General features: G+C 38.9%; 2 protein-coding genes across 2 annotated transcripts in view; both read right to left on the bottom strand.

Moving 5' to 3' along the window:
- LOC137993020 (casein kinase I-like) overlaps positions 1-13,971 on the bottom strand; it is a 29,880-nt gene extending 15,909 nt beyond the window's left edge. The window contains exon 1 of the mRNA XM_068838672.1: positions 13,322-13,971. Within this exon, the coding sequence (XP_068694773.1) occupies positions 13,322-13,558 (237 nt within the window). The 5' untranslated portion in view covers positions 13,559-13,971. The remainder of the gene's footprint in view (positions 1-13,321) is intronic.
- A 4,010-nt stretch (positions 13,972-17,981) lies between these two features.
- The window catches only part of LOC137993019 (STING ER exit protein-like), a 12,310-nt gene continuing 7,791 nt past the window's right edge, over positions 17,982-22,500 (bottom strand). Inside the window, exons 5-8 of the mRNA XM_068838671.1 lie at positions 21,996-22,057; positions 20,065-20,154; positions 19,341-19,436; positions 17,982-18,467 (exon numbers count right to left, since the gene is read on the bottom strand). Coding sequence (XP_068694772.1) covers positions 18,414-18,467; positions 19,341-19,436; positions 20,065-20,154; positions 21,996-22,057 — 302 coding nt within the window. The 3' untranslated portion in view covers positions 17,982-18,413. The remainder of the gene's footprint in view (positions 18,468-19,340; positions 19,437-20,064; positions 20,155-21,995; positions 22,058-22,500) is intronic.

The following is a 22,500-nucleotide window of genomic DNA, read 5'->3' as shown; positions in this document are numbered from 1 at the left end:
TGACTTGGCCTACACTGCATGATAGGCAGAAAATGCAAATGAATATCATGATGTACAAAGTTTATCACGATGATGTAACTAAGTCCTTAACTGAGCTATTTTGTTTGAACTCTGAGGTACACAATTACAACCTCAGAGGCAGCAGATTCGACATGCAATTGCCCAAGCCTTAAACTAATTCGTTAAAAAGATCTTTTGCATATCGTGGAGCGGCAGCGTGGAATGCACTTCCAAACCATGTAAGAGATTTGAAAACATGTGAAAACACTAAATAGTTTTAAAAGCGTTTTTGAGAAGGGACCACCATGATTATTAAACTAGTTAAATTAAAGATTATTAAATTGGGTACTTTATTGAAAGTATACAGTTATTATAATACATCATTATATTTTTAACAGTTCAATGTAATTATAGGTTTTTAGCTCTTGTATTTAGCTGCTATCTGCTTATGTCTATTTTAGCCGTATTTCTTAGATTATTTTAGCTAGGAACACGGCTAATTTGAAAACCCATTTTATGTTGAAATTATTATCGTGTACTCTTGCCGTGTATAAATAGAGTTAATTCATTCATTTGCATTGGAGACCATTAAGTTTCAGTGACCCGGCTTCGCTTGATATCTTGGTCATCGAAATAGATTTAGTAGTATACAAACTCTAATCGAAAGCAATCATGCACATGAATTTCATAAATGGAAATATAGCTTTTGACTCGACTGACTGCTTTTGTCAAGTTCACTGTTAAGGCTTTATCAGCTTTCTCACTGATTGAGTTGAGTGAAATAGTAGTATTCTAAGGATGTATTACGATTGTCGGTGGAAGTCCTTAAGTTTATCTTTCAACGGTGAATAAATCTTGTGAGATAGTGAGCAGTGTGCCCGGGCTCTTTTCATTTGTTTCGTGCACACTTAACTTAAGTATTATAGAGTTGACTCTGCTCATGAATTGGTAACTTCAGTAAAACGAGCACTGAGCTTTACCTTCAAAATAGACACTTGTATCTCTCTGTACGATGCACTTATAAGCTTGCCCGAACTTATATAGGTGAGGCAAAGTTTGAAACCACTTCAAAAACCCGTGTCTGTATATCAGTCTTGCTCAATGCGGGTTAAAAAGAGACGGCCATCTATACCAAAACTTTAATTCGTGTGATTGCTAAAAAGACTTCTGCAGAGAGTGATCAAACCACGTGACAAAAACTTGAATAGGATATTTTGATTGGCCAATACTATTTTTCATCGTCTGTGACTTATTTCAATCTTTGTGCTGGAGACTGGAAAATGCCAAAGCTACAGTTAACTATTGTCAGGAAGGGACAACTGCACAAACAAATGCTGCATATCCTGGTAGATCTAACCAGCAAATCTGTACAACAGACAAGAATAATACGGAACGCCCGGCTGCACTTATGGCTGAGGTTTTTATAAATTCTTTTGCAATTTCAATATTTCGTCACGCACGGCCTGACTGTTTGTTATTATAGGAACACTTCTTAACCTCAACTTCCTTGCTTTGGAACCAGGGCTGCAGAGCTTTTGTGTTTGTTGCTCTGTTTGCAATATTTCGTCACGCACGGCCTGACTTTTTGTTATTACGGAAACACTTCTTAACCTCAACTTCCTCGCTTTGGAACCAGGGCTGCATAGCTTTTGTGTTTGTTGCTCTGTTCCCACGCAAATATAGGCGTATCGTGTAAAATGAAGATGTAAACGGATGTTCGAGTCACGTTTTGACGTCATCAGGAGATTCGGATCCTAACACACCCTACGAGTGCAGAATAAGAAAACAATTTGTTTCAGCAGAGTTAATAGAGGGGTTTCAATCAAATGAACCAGAAAATGAAGACTGTCAAGTTATTAATCAAATCCAAAGTCATGTCCTGAAAACACGTTGCGTGAATGAAACAAATGGTCGTGGGTGAGCTTGTTCCCTCTTTTAGTGACGAACACGTTTCTAAAATCAAATAGTAACCAGTGCTTCGATTCTTCAATTAGCATATGTTCGGAAGAACTCTTTGAAGCCATGATTGTGTCATAATCGGCTCTTCTGATTCCTATTCATGCGTTATGCGATTGATTAACAACCACTTCAGTTTGACGCCATAATGTGGCATGGTGTACTGTCGTCCTTAGTGGCTACGTATGGTTTAGGTGAAGTGTTTTTTTTATTTTAAACTCTAGACTACACCTATATTTATCTTCTTCACGGCTCTAGGAAATATTAATTCTTGTCTGCAGACTAAATAGTCTAATCCGTTAGTGGTGAATGTGAACCCTAAACTCAAGGAAATTTCTTTACTCGATTTGTGCTCCTGGATGCCATCATTAAGACTTGCATGGATTCCTTTGACATCTTTTTCGTTTTTTCCGTTTAGGCATTGTTCTTTGGCCGATAAATCTATTAGCTCAGGTTAATTTGCCATCACTCTCACGCAGAACGAGTCGAGAAAACCGTGGAGAAACGACAGCGGGAAATACGTCGACGTTCACAGGATGCAACCACAATAAAACGGTCAAAAACCTCTAGTGAGGAGAGAAAGCGGCTTTGCCTTAAAGTAGATTGTTTAAAAACGTACCGATATTGAACGCCTGTCGAATAACCACCCACTCAGATTTACAATATCAATGGGCGTAATGAAGCCTCATTTGATTATATTGTTCCACACATGCGGAGAAAGCCCCACTTGAGATATCACAACAACTTTTGTTTAGAATTAGTTTTGTTTAACAGCTGCTATTTTAATAACTTAACAATGGATTAAAAGAATGCTTTGTTGTATGCCATCTTTTTGGTGGCTATATCAAGAATATGCCAGTAAAGAGAGTATTTCAAAAATGAGACCCAGTGATGACGATTCCGTTTTATCAAAGAACAACGCAAAAGCTCTACGAAGGCGGAATGCAATCGACGCGGCAACGTTTCACAAACACACACGGCAGCTCGAGAAGGAAAGGAACTCAGAGGAAAGATTGTTCCTCAAGAATCGGAAACGTATTCTACAACGGCAGTCCAGTTTAGTAGGGGACATGTCACCCAGACTGAAAAGAAATGATATAGGGTCTGATGGGAAACAGCAAGTGCTGTCCGCTTCTTGTCCTTCTTCATTTTTAGTCGGCGATCAACAGGAACAACTAGGTTTCCTCGCTAGATACAGGACTAGAACGATTTCATCTAGGGAGTCCATGCCGAGGCAGTTCGACTTACGCTCGCAGGTCTCACTGCCTGATATCTTTGCCACTACGGGAGTAAAAGGAAAAACGGCCAAAGAAAAACGACACGAGCAGACAAAACAGAAATGGAGAGGGCCACAGAACGACACCACCGATGAGGAAACATGTCGAGTTGACTACTGGAAGAAAATAAGAGAATGTCGGTATTTGCGCGCTTGTCCTACAGAGAAATCTGACGAACTTTAATGCCGAGGGAAAATGTGAAAGAACTGGTAATTACTCTGATTCTAAAGCCTGAAAAGCCCAAATGAAATGGAGAAGGACTCAGAACGAAACCGTCGACCGATGAGGTAACATGTCGAGTTGACCACTGGAAGAAGATAAGAGAATATGTCGATATTTGCGCGCTTGTCCTACGGAGAAGTCTGACGAACTTTAAAGCTGAGGGAAAATGTGGAAAATGTGAGAGAAATGGAAGTGACTCTGATTATAAGAGAGAAGACGAAAAGGCAATGCGTTGCTCTTAAGATTGTTGAGAAAATGAAATTTCAACTTAAGTCCATTTCAGGAGAAACTGGGAGAAAAAAAAAAGAAAAATGATATATGATGCCCTTTTCCCCACACATTTGGTTTTTTTTTTCTTCTATATCTGGCTTAACCGATTTTTATGTACCTTTTGATCATAATAACGGTTAACGAACGAAATACTGGAAAAACTTGACAACGTTGTGCAGCTTGGTTTACGAGCTCGCTTAACATGTAACATCCCCGAGGGAGACATTCATGTAAGAAAGAAAAACTAAATCGAGCACAGCTACATAGAAAACAGCTGAAACTACAACCCTCCCTATCAAAACACCGGTCTAGAGTGATATTTTACGGTTGAGTGCAGGTTTTGAAAAGGAGTAATCAAGTGGAATCACAAACATTCAGATTTCTACGGCAACGATTTCCATATGTTGAACGTAATTGGCAAACGAATTAATGTAATTTTTTTTTTTTTTTTTTTAATATTAACGTGTCAATCGTTCTAGTTTTTACAAGTAACTAATTGGGGACACCTACTCAAAACTAATTAGACTAAGCTAATAATAATAGTAATAAAACTATGTACAAACAATATAAAAATAGTAAAAGCTAAGTTTTACATAACTTGCAGTTTTCACAATTATTTTTCGACGTAACATTCGATAGGTCAATGGCCCTGACTTGATTTTTAAATGCAATTAAAGAGTCAGCCATTTTAATTGATTTGTGAAGCTTCGACCAAATGTAAGGTCCCATGTACCTTAAGCTATGTCTTCCATATGTAACGGTGTTACATCTTGGTAAGGAGAAATCGTCTGTATTCCTAAGATTGTACCTACTCATGTCACGACTAAAAAGTTCAGAAATATATGATGAAACTAAATTATTCCTAACTTTATACATAAATATGGCCATGTCCTGGAGCCTGCGATTACATAACGTTGGAAGTCTTGCTTTCTCTAGAAGTGCTTCATAAGTGCTAGTCCTGTCACAGTAAATAGCTCTCAATGCTCACTCCTGCAACCTTTGAAGCTTTCTCTTGTCTGACGAGCGACAATCGTGCATACTATATGACAATATGTAACCTGAGTTAAAATAAAAGCTTTGAAAATTCTTAATTTAGCGTCAGTAGGTAACAAGTTCCTAAACCTCATAAGTACTCCTACTTTCCTTGCCCCCTTAGTACAGACGTTGTTAATATGCTTAGTAAAGTTCAATTCATCATCAATGGCTACTCCCAAAAGATCAATCCCAGGACTTGATTTTATATTAATGTCCTTTATATTTAAGTTCATTCCCTTTTTCTTGTATCTTGATTCCAGACTCATAGCTTGAAATTTATCTTGGTTACACTTGAGTAGGTTTTGCTGATACCATTCAGAGGTACGGGTTCCCTCATCGTTCAGGATTGTTTCTACATCCTCAATCTTCTCTCCAGAAGAGTACACTTGGTGGTCATCAGCGTACATGGCAAGCCTACCCGCGTGAATATTCTGAACAAGATCGTTTTGGAATATGTTCCTAAGTAGTGGCCCTAGGTTTGATCCTTGTGGACAGCCTCTGCTTGCTTCTCTCCATTCACTGAAACCTCCTGATCGCATCCGCACCCTGTTTTTTCTTTCTGTAAAATAACATCTCATGAATTTCAATGAATTTAAAAATTTCTGGTTGCCGGCAAGCCGATATCACTGAAGAGTAGAGCATGTTTGATAACAAAACATTTTAATAAATTAGCGGAATACCCGAAAACGTTTTGGGATTTTTGTTATCGAAATAGACTATTTTCCGTGTTTGATTAATTTGCGGATTTGAGTACAATACATGCTAATACGACATGAATAACATTCTGTTTTAAATTTCTCGAGGGCGTAACGGTGCTTTGTTCTGTTACGATGCACGCAAGAAAAGACGAGAGCACGAAAGTTGTAGAATGAAACAAGATCTCTTCTACAAGGCTCTCGCGATTCCGATATACAAATTTTTGCCGCGGTTCTAGCGGAATTGTCCAAACTGCCAAGGACTTAGTTGTCAACGAAGGAGCATATAGACCTCTTTCACAATGGCGGCCAAATAAAACATTCTTCTGTTTTAATGCTCATAAGCCTTTCCAACCTCGCTACGACAAGCAAATTTCAAAAGAAGATTTGTTTCCAAATCAGAACAGTAGGTCTGATACACCATCATCACTCAGCTGCCATTTTGAAGTCCGTGGGGAATAAAAGCTTTGTCTTTGCATTGTCTATGCACGTTTAGCCTCGCACTGAATGAGAGGTTAGACGTGCAAAATCTTTTGTTTGGACATTGATTGATATAAGTCTATTGACACAAAACAAAACAATGTAACGAGGTCGCCATTTTAGATGGTTTTCAATCACGTGATGAGACTGCCATGTTGGTGCACAGAACAATAGCAAATTTTGGCTCATGTTTTGCGTTATAATAAAGTCAAATTCCCAAAAGACTTTATTCTCTTTTTTTCTCTGCACCAACATGGCTGCTGTGACGTCAGGTGTAAACCATCCATAAGAGCCGAACAGACCCCACAAGGGAAATTGCCCAAAACTTGGAGCACCGCAGGTGATACTGAAAACGTTCACGAGTCGAGGCTTTGAGCATCCGAATTGAAGACCGATGACCAAAAATATGAGCGGGTGAGCGGATGGTGTGATTCCCAAAAACTCCTACCTTAAATATGAAAAACGTTCCATCATTTGACATTCAGGGAGTGTTATTCTAGATAACTACACCTCAGCCAACTAAACCATGCAGCCACTAATTAGTACTGAGATGAGAAAAAGAATAAATAAATAAATAAATAAATAATAAATAAATAAATGGTCAAATCCGCAAATACCAAAATTAATGATGCTCAAAGTCAGATCAAAGCTAATTCATGCTTTTTAGGAAAGAAATTTCATGATTTTCTCTTTGTTTGCCATATTTTTGTCTGTTCGGAGGTGTGTTGATTTTCATTAGTTTCAGGTGAAAATTGACCCCACTTTCTTAAGTAAGTGCTGTCTCGAGCAAAGTTTTGCTGCTCGTTCACTGATGCAGGCATCTTCGCATGACTTGGGAGTTTAACTGCAAGTAGGAGTCGTTACTTGTAGCTGACACAAGACCATAAATAATTCTTGACAGGCCGCAGTGTTCGGTGGGGAGTGAAACGCGTTAACTCGGTTTACTAAAACGAATAGATCCCCTCGTCAGAGCGTCACTCCCAAAGACACTCGTTAAAATGAAGTTCATGTTCATGATTTTGTTCAAACCATTTCTTCAGAACAAAAGAATTCGGGCAGTTTCGGCTTCTACGAAGTTGACGCATTGTTAGAAGAGAATGATTTTTTTGTCTTGAGCGACCAGTCAGAGGAAAATTTCAATCATCAATTCGATATTTTTAACAGCTCATATTCGTTCTATTTATTTGGGAAAAAAAAGAGGTTCCGAGTCGTTTTAAAACTCTCTTTACCGCTTCGCAACAGTTGATTCACTACGGTTTATTACACAAGTAGATCCACAACAACAAGACCGCAACGGTAGTTTTCATTACCTAAATGAGAATGCTCCATTGTCGTGTTATGTAGCTTGACGAAATATCGACGCAGGCGTATGCGACGGTATCATGAACATTCAAAACGCCACAATGAACAATATCACAAAAGAAACAATAACAATACTATAATAATTCTTCTCACATTGGTACCGAGAAGAGCAAAACCATGAGTTAAATTAATAAGGAAAAATGGAGGATATTAAAGGTCTTAAAAAGACTGTGTCACGCAAAATGACGTAAGTTCATGACAACCAAAATGCCCAAAAAGCAGAATGAAACATTGAAATAACGGTACCACTTAAGACTGCTGAACAACATAAAAGAAATACAGCAAAATGAAAGAGAAGCATGCATGGACACAAATGGACAAGATTGAAACGGATTCCATTTGGGTGATCTTCACTAAAAGTGAAAAAAGTCTGCCCTACGTTTTTTTAAAGTTTATGGCAAATCGCATGGAAAAAGGTCGTTTTTTCTCGGAATCATCTTGTTTGTGATGTGACGATAATTTTACCACTTAAGGAATTCCACATTACTATTTTCGAGCTCAAACTCGCAATTAACTAAACATTTCTCCGGAACACCCTAAAATATCGTGACATAGCCCTTTAAGGATAAACAGTCAGTATTGCACATGGACGATTTGAAATTATTTGCTTAAAAGAAGGAGGTTTGATTCAAGGGTCCAGACGCCGGTAAGTATACTCAGTGCAGACAGGGATGCAGTTCGGTCAGTGACAATGCGTAGTATTGATAATAAAAAGAAAACAGAGCCTTTTGAGCAGAGTTGGGAAACTGCAAATCAAGTCAAATGAAATTAAAGCAGATTATGTCGAAAGTTGAGTAGTTTTGGATAAGAATGGAAAACAAGAGAATCTGGAGAAACATTACTTACTCCTTTGGCGCCGGCATCAACCAGAAATGAAGGCAATTACATACACGCCCCATTTTGAACACCAACTGTCCTGTGTGGCTAAGCATTTGCCACCTAGTTCCATTATTAGGATCATGTGTTAAGGATAGCGTTTTTTAGATGATGGTAAATACAGCTTCTCGTCTAAATTTGAGGAGCAGAGTTAGCGAAACAATTTGTGATGTTAATTGTCTGTGTTCATAAAACTGGCTGGTGTTAAAATTGTGGAGAAGGTCGAGGGGGCTTCGAGATCGACGTGCATCATTAAGACTTGCATGGATCCCTTTGACATCTTTTTCGTTTTTTCCGTTTAGGCATTGTTCTTTGGCCGATAAATCTCTTGAGCTCGGGTTAATTTGCCATCCGTCTCACGCGGAACGAATCGAGAAAACAGTGGAGAAAAGACAGCCGGAAATACGTCGGCGTTCGCAGGATGCAACCACGATAATCAATAGGAGTAATGAAGCCTCATTTGCTTATATTGTTCCACACATGCGGAGAAAGCCCCACTTGAGATATCATAACAACTTTTGCTCAGAGTTAGTTTTGTTTAACCACTGCTATTTTAATAACTTAACAATGGATTAAAAGAAGTTTTTTTTTTTTTAAGGAAGAGGGGTTAAAACAGATCTAAAGAAAGTTAAAAAATTAAATTTTCAGCCGCCTTCTGCGACCTTTCTCAGAGAATGTACCCATCAAGTTACGGGATGCAACTATATAGAAAAAGATGTCATTGTTCGTTGCTCCTAAAGGAGGAAACCAGTGATGCGTACACCCTGGTGGCTATATCAAGAAGATGCCAGTACTTATACGATCAGTTTACGAGAGTATTTCAAAAATGAGACCCAGTGGTGACGATTCCGTTTTATCAAAGAACAACGCAAAAGCTCTACGAAGGCGGAATGCAATCGACGCGGCAACGTTTCACAAACACACACGGCAGCTCGAGAAGGAAAGGAACTCAGAGGAAAGATTGTTTCTCAAGAATCGGAAACTTATCCTACAACGGCAGTCCGGTTTAGTAGGGGACATGTCACCCAGACTGAAAAGAAATGATATAGGATCTGATAACAAACAGCAAGTGCTGTCCGCTTCTTGTTCTCCTTCATTTTTAGTCGGCGATCAACAGGAACAACTAGGTTTCCTCGCTAGGTACAGGAGTAGAACGAGTTCATCTAGGGAGTCCATGCCGAGGCAGTTCCACTTACGCTCGCAGGTATCACTGCCTGATATCTTTGCCACTACGGGAGTAAAAGGAAAAACGGTCAAAGAAAAACGACACGAGCAGACAAAACTGAAATGGAGAGGGCCACAGAACGACACCACCGATGAGGAAACATGCCGAGTCGACTACTGGAAGAAGATAAGAGAATGTCGATATTTGCGCGCTTGTCCTACAGAGAAATCTGACGAACTTTAATGCTGTGGAAAAATGTGAAAGAAATGGTAGTGACTCTGATTCTAAAGGAAAAGCCCAAATGAAATAGAGAAGGACTCAAAACGGAACCGTCGACCGATGAGATAACATGTCGAGTTGACTACTGGAAGAAGATAAGAGAATGTGTCGATATTTTCGCGCTTGTCCTACGGAGAAGTCTGACGAACTTTAAAGCTGAGGGAAAATGTGAGAGAAATGGAAGTGACTCTGATTACAAGAGAGAAGACGACAAGGCAATGCGTTGCTCCTAAGATTGTTGAGACAATGAAATTTCAACTTAAGTCCATTTCAGGAGAAACTGGGCAAAAAAAAAAAGAAAAAAAATGATATAACGCCCTTATTACCATACAGCCGGGTTTTTTTTTCTTCTATACCTGGCTTAATCAATTGTTATGTAGCTTTTGATCATAATAACGGCTAACGAACGAAATACTGGAAAAATTTGACAACGTTATGCAGCTTGGTTTAAGAGCTCGCTTATGTAACATCCCCGAGGGAGGCATTCATGCAAAAGAGAACTAAATCGAGTACAGTTACATAGAAAACAGCTGAAACTACGACTAGGGTTGTCCACATTATACTCACAATTTTCACTATTATGCTACTTCTTTATGCTCGAAAAATGTTACTATCATGCTCAAAAAGTGTCACTATTATTCTCAAAAAATTTCCCCCAGATCACTCATTTTTTACATAAAAATAAAAGTCCCAAACTCCCAATCGCCCCACGTGGCCACGTCCGTTTCCTGTGGTGAAGTTTGGGGCAGTTGTTTGTCACGTATATTTCTCCACAGGAAATCAGGAATCCCAGTTTCGAGATTGTACCTAATTCCGATGTATTTATTTCTTTATTTTCGATATTTTGACATATTTCCAGGAATTTTTTTTACTATTATGCTTGCGTAATGCTCGATGGTCATGCCTCACTATTATGCTCAAAATTATGCCAGCATAATGTGGACAACCCTAACTACAACCGTGTAAAAACACCACAGACGTCTAAAGTGATATTTTACGGCTGAGTGCAGGTTTTGAAAAGGAGTAATGAAGTGGAATCACAAATATTCAGATTTCTACGGCAACGATTTCCATATGTTGAACGTAATTCGCAAACGAGTTAATGCAATGAAATTAAAAGTTTCGTTGCCGGCAGGCTGATATCACTGAAGAGTAGAGCATGTTTGATAACAAAACATTTTCATTAATGAGCGGAATACCCAACACTGAAAACGTTTTGGAATTTTTGTTATCAAAAATTCGAAATAGTCTATTTTCCGTGTTTGATTGATTGGCGGCTTTGAATACAATACGTTGTAATGGTACATGAATAACAATCTGTTTTAAATTTCTCGAGGGCGTAACGGTGCTTTGTTCTGTTAAGGCCGGGACACACTAGGCGATAAGTCGCTGCGACACGTCGCGGGGACAAGTCGCCGCAACAAATCGCTTTGACAGAAAAAGAAACTTTCAAAAACCCGGTATCTTGCCATCATTTGACACAGATACTTCACTGTTTGGCGAGTAAACATGCCGCGGTAACTTAATCACGGCGCCCGCTGAATTCCGGCATGTCACTTTCGATTTTGCGATTTATTTGAACGTAGCAAAAATCTCCCAAAATGTTTGTCGCTGATCGTAACTTTTTATATTCTATATTCACGGTTCAAAATTAATGTTGTTTTCATGTCGTTAATATTTTATTCTCGATCGACCGTCCCGGAAACTTCGTTCTGCTCTTTCTAAAAACTGTGTATCAATAGTTATTTGCTTTTGCATCAATATTTGTTTTGCATAAAGCAAGCTAACAGAATCTGTACCTTGCTGAGTTCGCATTTGTTAGCGTTAATAGTATTTTCGGTCAGATGCTTCTGTTTTATGAGGGGTTTATTGTTTTGGTCTCCCATCCTGACACTAACCTCGCCCGAAAGGGAGAAAGGGCTGTCATATGCTCAGAGGGCACACTTGTGGTGAAAAGAAGTTGTGAGGGAACTTGAAAATTATCAACATGTCAGCCCAGAAGCCAATGTTTCTCGCTTCTCTTTTATTTGTTATTCTTCGGACACTGGAATGCTGTATTTCAATACCACACAATTCAGTGCCTTCTGATTTTCTGTAACACGTACCACAGGCAACCCAGTGTATGCTTCACGGAAGCGTCTCGTTTCATGAAAATCATTGTCGATGCGACAAGTTGCTCGACATGTACTACTTGCAAAACAAGTCGCTTCGACACGACGCCCGTTCGGTGCACACGCAGTGATCTCGTATGAGGGGGAATGTGAACTACTTTTCTAATTCAATATGGCTGACCATATCACGCTCTCTCATTGGTTCATTTTTATTTTGTCGCAGCCACTTGTTGCCGGAAGTGTACACACGATGCGACAACGCTGCTTGCGCTAATTTTGTCGCTGCGATAAGTAGCACGAAATCAAACTGGTTTGAAGTATTGATAATAAAAAGAAAACAGAGCCTTTTGAGCAGAGTTGGGAAACTGCAAATCAAGTCAAATGAAATTAAAGCAGATTATGTCGAAAGTTGAGTAGTTTTGGATAAAAATGGAAAATTAGAGAATCTGGAGAAACATTACTTCTCCTTTGGCGCCGGCATCAACCAGAAATGCACGCAATTACATAAACGCCCCATTTTGAACACGAAGTGTCCTGTGTGGCTAAGCATTTTCCACCTAGTTCCATTATTAGGATCATGTGTTAAGGATAGCTTTTTTTACATGATGGTAAATACAGCTTTTCGTCTAAACTTGAGGAGCAGAGTTTGCGAAACAATTTGTGATGTTAATTGTCTGTGTTCATAAAACTGGCTGGTGTTAAAATTGTGGAGAAGGTCGAGGCGGCTTCGAGATCGAAATGCATGTAATAGCCCTTATTCACGATGGCGGCCATGTTGGTTTTCAAATTGTCATGCAAATTATCCATGTGTTATGCTGGGGGGCAAACATCGGAATAAAGGCAAATTGCGGAAAATCGGCACGTCGAAATATTGAATTAGCATTGCTAAAAGTACACTTTAGAATTTAGAATTAAGTACCTTTTGTAATAATTTTATATCTTTTGATTGCCTCCGACATTTTGACTTTCGACTTCGTTATCGGCTAATTTTTCAGTAAAAAAAAATCGAAGTAACTGGTGCAAGCATTCTGTTTTAATGTGATAAACATTCAATGAACATGAAACAAATCATCTGTGTGGCTAAGATGTTCGTTATAACCTCTCGAACTTGTGTTGCTTGCCCCTCAGAAGTGTGTAGCTAATTTGCATGAAAATAGCAAATCCAACATGGCGGCTATCGTGAATAAGGTCTATTGCTGAACGTCCATCGGCTAAGTAGCTAAGCACACTGCATGGTGGATCAAGCTAAGGGAACAGGTAATTATCAATTATTCCACAAGCGCAAGTTGGATGTAAGATGATCAAGGCCTAACGCACCTCGTTGGCTATGATCATTTTATGTCCAACAAGCGCAAGTGGGATAATTGTTGTATTAAAAATAGACACAAATTATGGATAAATCTTCCCATCTTCATTTCTGAAAAACAAAACAAAAAAGCTGATGCGTACATTTACCATGATGGCCAAGCCAATCAGCCTAGAATTGCGTCATCCAACGATCTCAGTAGTTTTTCACAACGAGGAATATTTGCATACTCCGAGATGACATTGATATAAACAATTCCTAATTAAAAAAATGAAAGTTATACATACTGCAATTCCTCCTTCACAAGCGCGGTGCAAAGCCATAAGCAAACGGGCTTCCTCCAACAGGGTCTTGTGTTGATGAGAGAAATGTGATTCGAGTTTTATTGCAACTTGTTCCCTGCTTTCCATATCTTTCCCTAACCATATAATTCCAAAAGAACCCATCCCGATCTGCACCAAAAGGCGGTACTTGTTGGCAACCAGACTTCCACCTGACAATGAAGAACTAGACGGACCAGCCATGTCATTGTCAGTAGTTATGAGGGTCTTTCTCTTTCTGAGGCCTGACTTGTGTGAGCGTCATAATTGCAATTGTGGCGTAGTCGTGAGTGTGCACGTGCACCTGGGGAGCTTAAGCACGCGCGTTTTTGACACGCGCACGGCAACCGGAAGTGAGCTGTTTTCCCTTTTAACTTGTGTTCACACTACCACATTTACATTGATAAGTATCTTTTCTCCATTAGAGATGATTAGTATAAAAACCTGGGAGACACCACTGTCCTGGCACGCGAAATGTTCTCTTCCGGTTGCCGTTCGCGTCTCAAAAACGCTCGTGCTTAAGGTCACTTATATAAAGTCTTCAGTTGAGCCATGGAAAGACCAGGAACGGTGAAAATCTCGCATGCCAGGACAGTAGTCTTCCACAGCTTTTTGGACTTATCTTTCCTAAGAGAGAAAAGATACTTAGCAATGTAAATGTGGCAGTGTCAAGACAAGATAAAAGGAAAACAGCTCACTTCCGGTTGCCGTAAGTGGCTCAAAAAAGTCGCGTGCTTAACCTCCTTTTAGACAGTAATCAAAATTTATGTAATAACCAAATCAATGCGCGCGCTCTGATTGGTCAATCAGCTTTGGTTTATTGTGCCAGCAAACTCATGGAAATGTCGCGCGTCTTCTTAAAGTGCTACTATGATCAAAAAGTTCACTTGTCTTTTTTCCTACAGATTTTGAAGGCGTGTTTGCTTGACACTTGACTGGCAAAATTTCGAGCTTCGAATTTTATCCCATGGCTGTTTTCTTTGAGTGCAAGTTTTGGACTTCGCGGTCCGCCACTACTCACGTTCAAGACTGACCGATTGGACCTCCGGGTTGGATAGAGGATAAGATGACGTCAACGACGCACTTGCTTAAAATTGCAGCGTGTAAACGCAGTCTATGATACATGCAAAAACACGAACTCCAGTGCTACATATTTATATGGGCGTGTGCACACGCATTGGATTTTCAAACTAGCGAGTCTTTGACGTCATCTTATCCTCGATCTAGCTCTGTCAAGATTTTAAATGTATTAATGGCGGACCATTAATTAGGAAAATTTCAGTCAAAATAAACAGGCTTAAAACTACAGTCACTTATTGTTCAGTTAACATAGTTTTGAAATACCAAGAAAAAGTAGAATTGATTTTTGTTCACAGTAGCACTTTAATTATTATTTAACAATTATTCCATGAGCGCGTTGGATATGAGATGATTGATAGCCAACGAGGCGCGTAGCGCCGAGTTGGCTATAATCATCTCATATCCAACAAGCGCGAGTAGAATAATTGTTTTATTAAAAACGCCCCCAAAATATAGAAAACTAGACTACAATAAAAATAAAAAGGCCCAAAAAATCACGCATATGCTTGCCGTGTTTGTAGATCATGGTATAATGGCTCATAACCCATGATCGCTTAGTCAATCAAAACAGTTTTTAATAAAAAGCAATATACCAGAAGTTTCTATGGTTTATAGGCTGATAAACCACGCGTGATGTTGGAAGAACACGAGAAGAATCGTAAATCATAAGCTGCAGGCGAGTGATTTAAGAATTCTTCGAATTCCTCTCTGAGTTACATTAGATGTAACACACGAAAAGAGAAAACATTTGGCCAGGCTAAGAATGTAATACGCGATTCGATTCCTTTCGAAAGGGGCTTGTCGTCTGATCTTCGAAGGCACTACTCCATCAAATTCTATACAGAGTAGTGATAGGTCTAACGGAATAGGTGGAAAATTATATCACTCATCAACTACTGAGGGACACTGATGCCATGGTATGAGGTGTACCTTGTAAAAGTGCTCGTTCAACCGTGAGCCCACTTTTACAGACCCCGGCAAGGGCCTTAAATTTTTCGTCTTTTTAAACGTTTATTATAAGTTCGTTCTCCTTTCTTCCAAAAAGCATTACAGTTAAGTAAAGACAATTGCAAAGTTTCCCAGGGTGAATGTTGAATCCGTCCACACTGGGTTTCCTGTGCTTTCTTACTAATTGCATGCGTCATTATGGCTTATCATTCGCAAAATTCTTAATTGATCTCACCAGTCTAATTACCGTCAACCATCAAACAAGGAATTGTTATCAGAGAATTAAGAACATGTGACATACACAAAGTAAATTACCACCCAACCAAAGGAAAACATGAGGTAACCCTAACAGGCGGACTATCGAAAAACGCCCATTTTGGTGGCGGAAGGGTTTTCCTTTTTATTGCACATGGACTGCGCTTTCCAGAACGTAGTAACGTCATCAAATGGAGAAGAGAAAAACAAATGCTGTTACCTTACGAAGCTAAGCAACGAAATTATACTGCACATCTGCGCTTACATTGATGCGAAATCGATAACGAGACTTTGTCAAACTAGCAAACGCCTTCGAGATGGAATCATCTTCGGTGACCCGCTGTGGAAGAAAATCCTTCGGAGAGACCTCGAACTTGATCTGCGAATCAAACGGCCGTTCAAGTCGTTTTACGAAATATATCGCTTAGTATCGATGTCACGCACAGTGACAAAGATTTACCTCTCGGAAAGGTTTTATTCTTCTGGTAAATACGGGTATTTGCCAGGTTGGTTATGGACTTGGGTGATATTAAACACAAGCGCTCCGGAGCTACCTTCCTGGATTCTGAATCATAGGGAAGCATTTCTGCGCGTAAAAGTGAGTGAGATGCCCCTTGGAAGAATCCAGCGCGTTTGGAATCTGGCAGCGGGAGATTTTTCCGGCGTAAGGGAAGTGAGAAATGAAAGAGGGACTATTTACTACAGTTGGTCGGATGTGCATAGAGTATTCTTTGCCAAGAATGGTGGGCTTAAAGAACTAACCGCTCATTCGCTGAAGCGATGTTCAAGAGCAAAGCGACACTTGGAGAGAAGTTATACTCAACTTATAAATCCAGAGCAAGTAACCAGTCAACACCAAACTGGACAGAGAGTTATTACGGTATTGCCACAACATTTTTTCTCCCCATCGTGCGGATTTGGTAATTTCTTTCAACCTTTGTAACAGAAGGACGAAGCCCAACCGGGAAACAGAATGAAAAAAAAAAATTAAGGTCGGAAGAAATTACGAAAAAAATGTGGTGGATTTATACCAGCTTTGCGCCGAGTGTAGCAGCTTTAACACTTGAATTTCGCTAGTTACACAAGAATTATCGGCTTAAATTACATGAATATAGCCATAACCAACATGCACCACTAGGATGACTGAACATGTACATGACAGTTAAGTTCTGGAATTGTTTTTGCACGAGCAAAACGATGGACCTCGCTACACGTTAACTTTACAAACGAATTTTATAATTACTACTATTTTACAAGGAAAATGAATTACTTTTGTTTGTTATTATACTCTTTTTTTCGACATACAACTCAAAAGGGCAGGAGTATGCTTGAAAGTTGCACCCGATATTCTAAAAATCCTATAGCTAGTTACTATATTCCTTTATCGGCAAACTGCTAACCAAGAATTTTCTGTCAAGACACTGATGCGTTTTTACACTACTGACCTTGTGTCGGATTTGAGAGATTATGAAGACATTCACAGTGCAAATACGTAAACTGTCGTAAATTAGTCGAGAATTCGCTTGCTATACAGGGACGCGATTAATATTTTAAAATAAAATGATTGAAATTATTCGGTGTTGCTTTGATATCTTTTCAAGGTCAAACATATGCTTAAGGTATGCACCAATTTTCGAGCTTTACCCTCAAGCATAGTTAGCGGAGTCCCTTCACTAACTATGCCTCAAGGAACCTTATCTTGGTGAAAAACTGTCTACAAGGCTAATCTGACAAACTGACACCTCGCACATGCACTCGACATGGGTCGTTAAAAAACGGTAGCTGGTCGTTTCGCTGACGACTCCCTTATAAAAAGGACGGGGGTGCTCGTCGGAGATTTTGAACAGAAATCTTAAGCGGTACCAAGATCCTGTCTTGTGGACGTGGCATGAATTTTTTTTCTTTTTCACCCCTAAGAGGTACCAAATTATGGGTTTTAATTAGACAAACTTAAAGTACGTTCGCGAACTGGACATTGGCGAAACGACCGACATTCTAAAAGAACAACTAAATGCTAGTCAAACCGCGAAAGAAAAAAATAAACAAAGACAAATCTTCAGGAAACGATCACACTATCGGTTCCCCCTCATTTTTCCCCTTCAAAACTCCCTTATTATTCTCTGCTTTTTGATTGGTGCAAATTTCGCGCAAGCCAGCGGACATCAACAAAGTCATTAGACACCCCCTCCATCCACCTCCCCGAGAAAGAAAAGTAGGTATCAATCGGTTAATAATAGAGCTATCATTGCAACAACTACATCACCTCAAACTACAGTGACTACGTGAACACCAAAATGGTGGATGGATTATTTAAACAAGTTTCAACTTAAGGTTACAACTACAATGATGTTGCCACCAGGCACTGTAAGTTTATTTAAGTACTGTACATGTAGATTAATGCTGCTCTCCGTTGTTTTTCACTTCTCGAAACCTCTGTTGACAATAAACAACTTTTACATGTATGTACCTAACTAGAAAAGAAAAAAATGAAAGTACTTGACCAAAATTGAAATTACGTGGAAAGCGATTTTGATAAACAAAAAAGATGTTCCTAAAAGAGGTGTTAAAGCACTCGGACAACAGCAAGTGCACACGTGTAAAGGTCTTATAGCCATCCTAAAAATGTTTGAAATAAAATAATTAGCAGAGCTTTTTCCAGGAAATGCATATTATTATTAAAATAATTGCACTTGCTTTCTATTTTCTGAGGGCAGATTCAACTGAACTGTCATTCCTCTCAAGGGATGCTGAATGAGATCAAAAGCAGGCAAGGAAGCTAATTCCTATCAATAAGTGTGCCTCTTGCCTTCTTGGTAGGATCCTGTTTAAGCTGAGTCAAAAAAGAAATATGAGAATAAATCATAGTAGAATGGCGCGGTAGATGTTGTTCCACGCCGATTTTTCTCTTCCGCTCTTTTCAATATGGCGTTTGATACGTGTTTCGCGGCGACAACAACATCTACCGCCCGCAAGCAGGCTATCGTAGAATTGACGATAATGTTATCAAGAATGAATCAGTGTTGCGTAGGTTAACAATAATCAAATCAATTCAAATTTTGATCTTAACTGATATTTTGATTGCTTTTATTAATTAACTTTTGACCAGCAACTTAAGTCTTCATCAGAAACTAGATGTAGGGTGAAGTTGAGGACCTCCCAAAGTTTATAGCTGAAAAGTTACACAGCCAAAATATCTGGCCGAGTTGATTCAAAGGTGATTAAATTTATTTAATAACAGTGTTCAAGTCCCACCCTGCCATCAAAGAAATAAATAAATAATGATAATAATATTGTAATACCATGTACAGTGTAAGTAACTGTGATGTACATATCCACATACGTGGTACATAATGAATTGACTACCCTCATAGGGCCTTAAATAATGTCAGGATGATCATGATAATAATAATAATAATTCACCTATATGTACTTGGGGGTAAATATTACAATAATAATTTTTATATTATTATTTACTTACATGCAAGTAAATGTTTGTTTCAATTTTCACTAGAAATACATGTAGCAGTCCTAACTTTATTATAATAATTTATTATAACTGGTGAAAATTTAAACCAGCAAAGCAAAATGTCTACATGTATGACAACATCAAAAGTTTTAAAACGTATTCAATCATTGTTGAAGTCCAATGCAATTATTAAATGTTGACCAAAGGATTGATGCACAGATAATTGTAGAAAAGTACCTGTTCAGCAGCTGCCCTTTTCTGAGCTGTTGATTTCCTCTCAAGTTGTTTCTCAATAATTTGAGCATTATGAGCATATGATGATGCCACCTCATGCTTCAATAAAACAATTATGAAGCAAATCATTAGCATGCAACAAAAAATATTACACATGTAATTTACACTGTACTGTATAAAATATGCAGTACACCGGTATGTGTAATTCAGGGCTGCCTTGCACAGTACATGTACCTGAGTATCAAAAAGCAGCATCACTCAAAAGCCAGTCATGGTACGTGAACAATGTACAAGAGATGGAATTCTTGCAGAATTCAAGACAATATGATCAATTGCTTAATAGATGTTAAAATCTCTGAAGAAGATTCAGACTCAAGAGGCACTGATATCAGAGTCTTCTCTTTTCCCTCATCTTGCTACATGTAACATGAGCCATTTTGTCAATTACTGTACATGTAACAGGCACAACCTTCCATGAAAACCAGCAAGAAACTGAGGTACAGACAAGAAGGAGACGAACTACATGTATTTTGGCAAAAAATCTGTATCTTGCATGAGCAGCACTCGTATACAGTAATGGGCTTCATTTGCGTCTCATTTAATACACAGTTTGCATGAGCTGTGGATTATTTACATGTAAACTTTTTCTAATTGATGTAAACCACCCTATTATTGTTTACGTTTTTTTCTTGCAATCTGAACATGTACCATTGAAGTCATAACATACCTGTTCAATTTCCTCTTCTTCTTCATCAATAGTAGACACTGTGACAGAGCTAAATTTACCAAATTCTTTTGTTCTTTTTGTCATCATTACCTTTGAAAAATGTAACAACCGAAGACAAGATTATCTACAGAATATAATTTTTGCATTAATAATAATAATATGTGATCTGCTAATCGCTCTTTCTCGCAGTTGGAGACTGAATTACTAAGAGCGCAGCTCAACGAGGTCGGGCCGAAGGAGCTGTGCTGCCGGCTAGGCGCTCGGTCCCTGAACACGACCCATGTATGACCTCAGAGCACAGCACCACAGCCTGATGGAATAGGCCGGGAGTTGATGTTATTCAATATGGGAAGAAAAAGTACAACACTTAAAGTACACCTACAGTAACCTCTAAATTTTTTTGTTCAGTAGCCGTCAAAATATTCTTTTGTTCTTGACCATGTTGGTGAAAAAAAATTATTGTTATACATGTTACTGTATTTCCTCAATTTTCGTTCAAAATAATTATGAAATACATGCCACTTTGGCTCACCACAGAGCTTGCTGGAGATCGAGTCTGAATCCGGTGTGTGATGTCAGCTGGGGAAGCGATTTTCGCACTGAGAGACGTTGAGACAGCAAAGAGGAAAATTTTGTCTAGAATACTGTATGCACGTTGCTGCAAATTTTCTACAACATTTGCTCGAGCTTTTCATTTTCTTTAAGCTCCTTTACATAATTATATGCTCTTAACAGTCTTCATCAGCCATCAGCTCATTGGCAGACACCGTAAGCAATCCGAACTTTTTCGATTTTACTTGGCGTCACCAGCATCACTTGCAAATCACCATCTTCTTAATCGATCTCACACTATGCAAGAGAACAGATATCAGAGTCCTCGGACTCGATGGAATAATAGTTAATTAATATCTGAATCTGTGTTTCTTGATTGTGGCAATTTTTACTGATTTTAATATTTCTGTGCCTGAAGGTCAAAATAAAGTCAGAGATTTGAAGACCAGAAACTTCAGATGAAGCCCAGTTGATTGCACGGCCTTCAACTGTATCTCAGTCGCATAAAGGTTAAAGAAGATGAAAAAAATAAACCCCAACAAAATTCTGAGGAGCAAAGACACCATGATTGCCTCCTTTAAAGTGGATCTACCTAATAAAAAGTTCACAATTCCCTCATTCCCATGATTACAGTATGTACTTTCATTAAATATCATTCTAAATGTAAGGCCTAAAGAGATTAAGCAGGGGGTTCATTATAAATACCGGTAACCCATTTACCCCAAGGAGTAAGACAACAGATTTTACTCTGTCTAACCCCAGACGATTTTACTTGTCAACTGGAGGCATGCTAGGGCACCAGAGAAGTGAATGGATTAATTAACCCTTTCCTGACACATTTAGATTTACTGTCTAACAACAGACAATTTTTTTCCTCTATAATATTATTGCATGGGGCTGCTCAGGGATGAACCCTTTCCCTACGAAGAGCCGCACAATCATGGATTTTACTCCCTTTGTTTGCTGTTAATTTGTTTCTTGAACGGGTTGAAATTTTGGAAGCAATTCAGCTGGTAATCGATATGGACCTAGCCACAACACCAGGAACTCCACCCACTACTTTTCTTGAATATACATTGTACATGTACATGTACGGCGTGGGTTCTTTTACGTCCCACAGGGAACTTACATGTTCGAATACCAGACAGTGCCTACGGTTTATAGTCCTTATCTGAGAAGACTTGAAAGTCTAACCATTTTGCAGATGAAATTACATATACATGTAATTAAGACAGCACCTTCTCCTCAGTTATTTAAAGATCTTGAATTTTTGATCTGGCCAGGGTTTGAATCAACGGCAGCCCAATGCTCAACCAAGTGAGCCACCCGTGAGTTACAAGTATCAGCTTCCCAGTCATGTACTATACAGTTTGCTGTACCTTGTTTGGCTTAGGTCTAACAGTTGCTGTGGTTTGACTTTCCCCACTGTGCACCAATGCCCCTAACAAAATGATAATGCATAAAATGCTGTATAAGTGATGGTACAGTGTACACGTATTACCTGTTAAAAGGTTAGTTTTGTGAATAGCACTGGCCACACAGAAAGAGCTGTTTAATGCACATTCAAGTGAAAGCCTACACAGGATTTCCTAGAGTTGGAAGGTGCATAGAGCCATTGGAAGCAGCATGTATACATTTTATGGTATACATGTAGGGTACACTTAGTGCATAGGACCAGCCCTCTGCATCATGGTTGTAATTTCAACAAGTATATGTACTGAGTGTCTCCAGTGAAAAGGTTGGAGGACTTCCCTTCACATTGGAGGGATTACCACAACTATAATTTTTTGACATAAAACTGAGCTCAAAGAAGTACAGTCAGTCTCAAATTTCGATTTATTATTCTGGCAAATGAACTCTTGAGTTTTTCTTGAGGTTACATGT

Source organism: Montipora foliosa, chromosome 2, assembly GCF_036669935.1.
Source record: "Montipora foliosa isolate CH-2021 chromosome 2, ASM3666993v2, whole genome shotgun sequence".
NCBI classification, from domain to species: domain Eukaryota; kingdom Metazoa; phylum Cnidaria; class Anthozoa; order Scleractinia; family Acroporidae; genus Montipora; species Montipora foliosa.
Note: the sequence above shows the minus strand (reverse complement) of the source record. Positions and strands in the feature narration are given on the sequence as shown.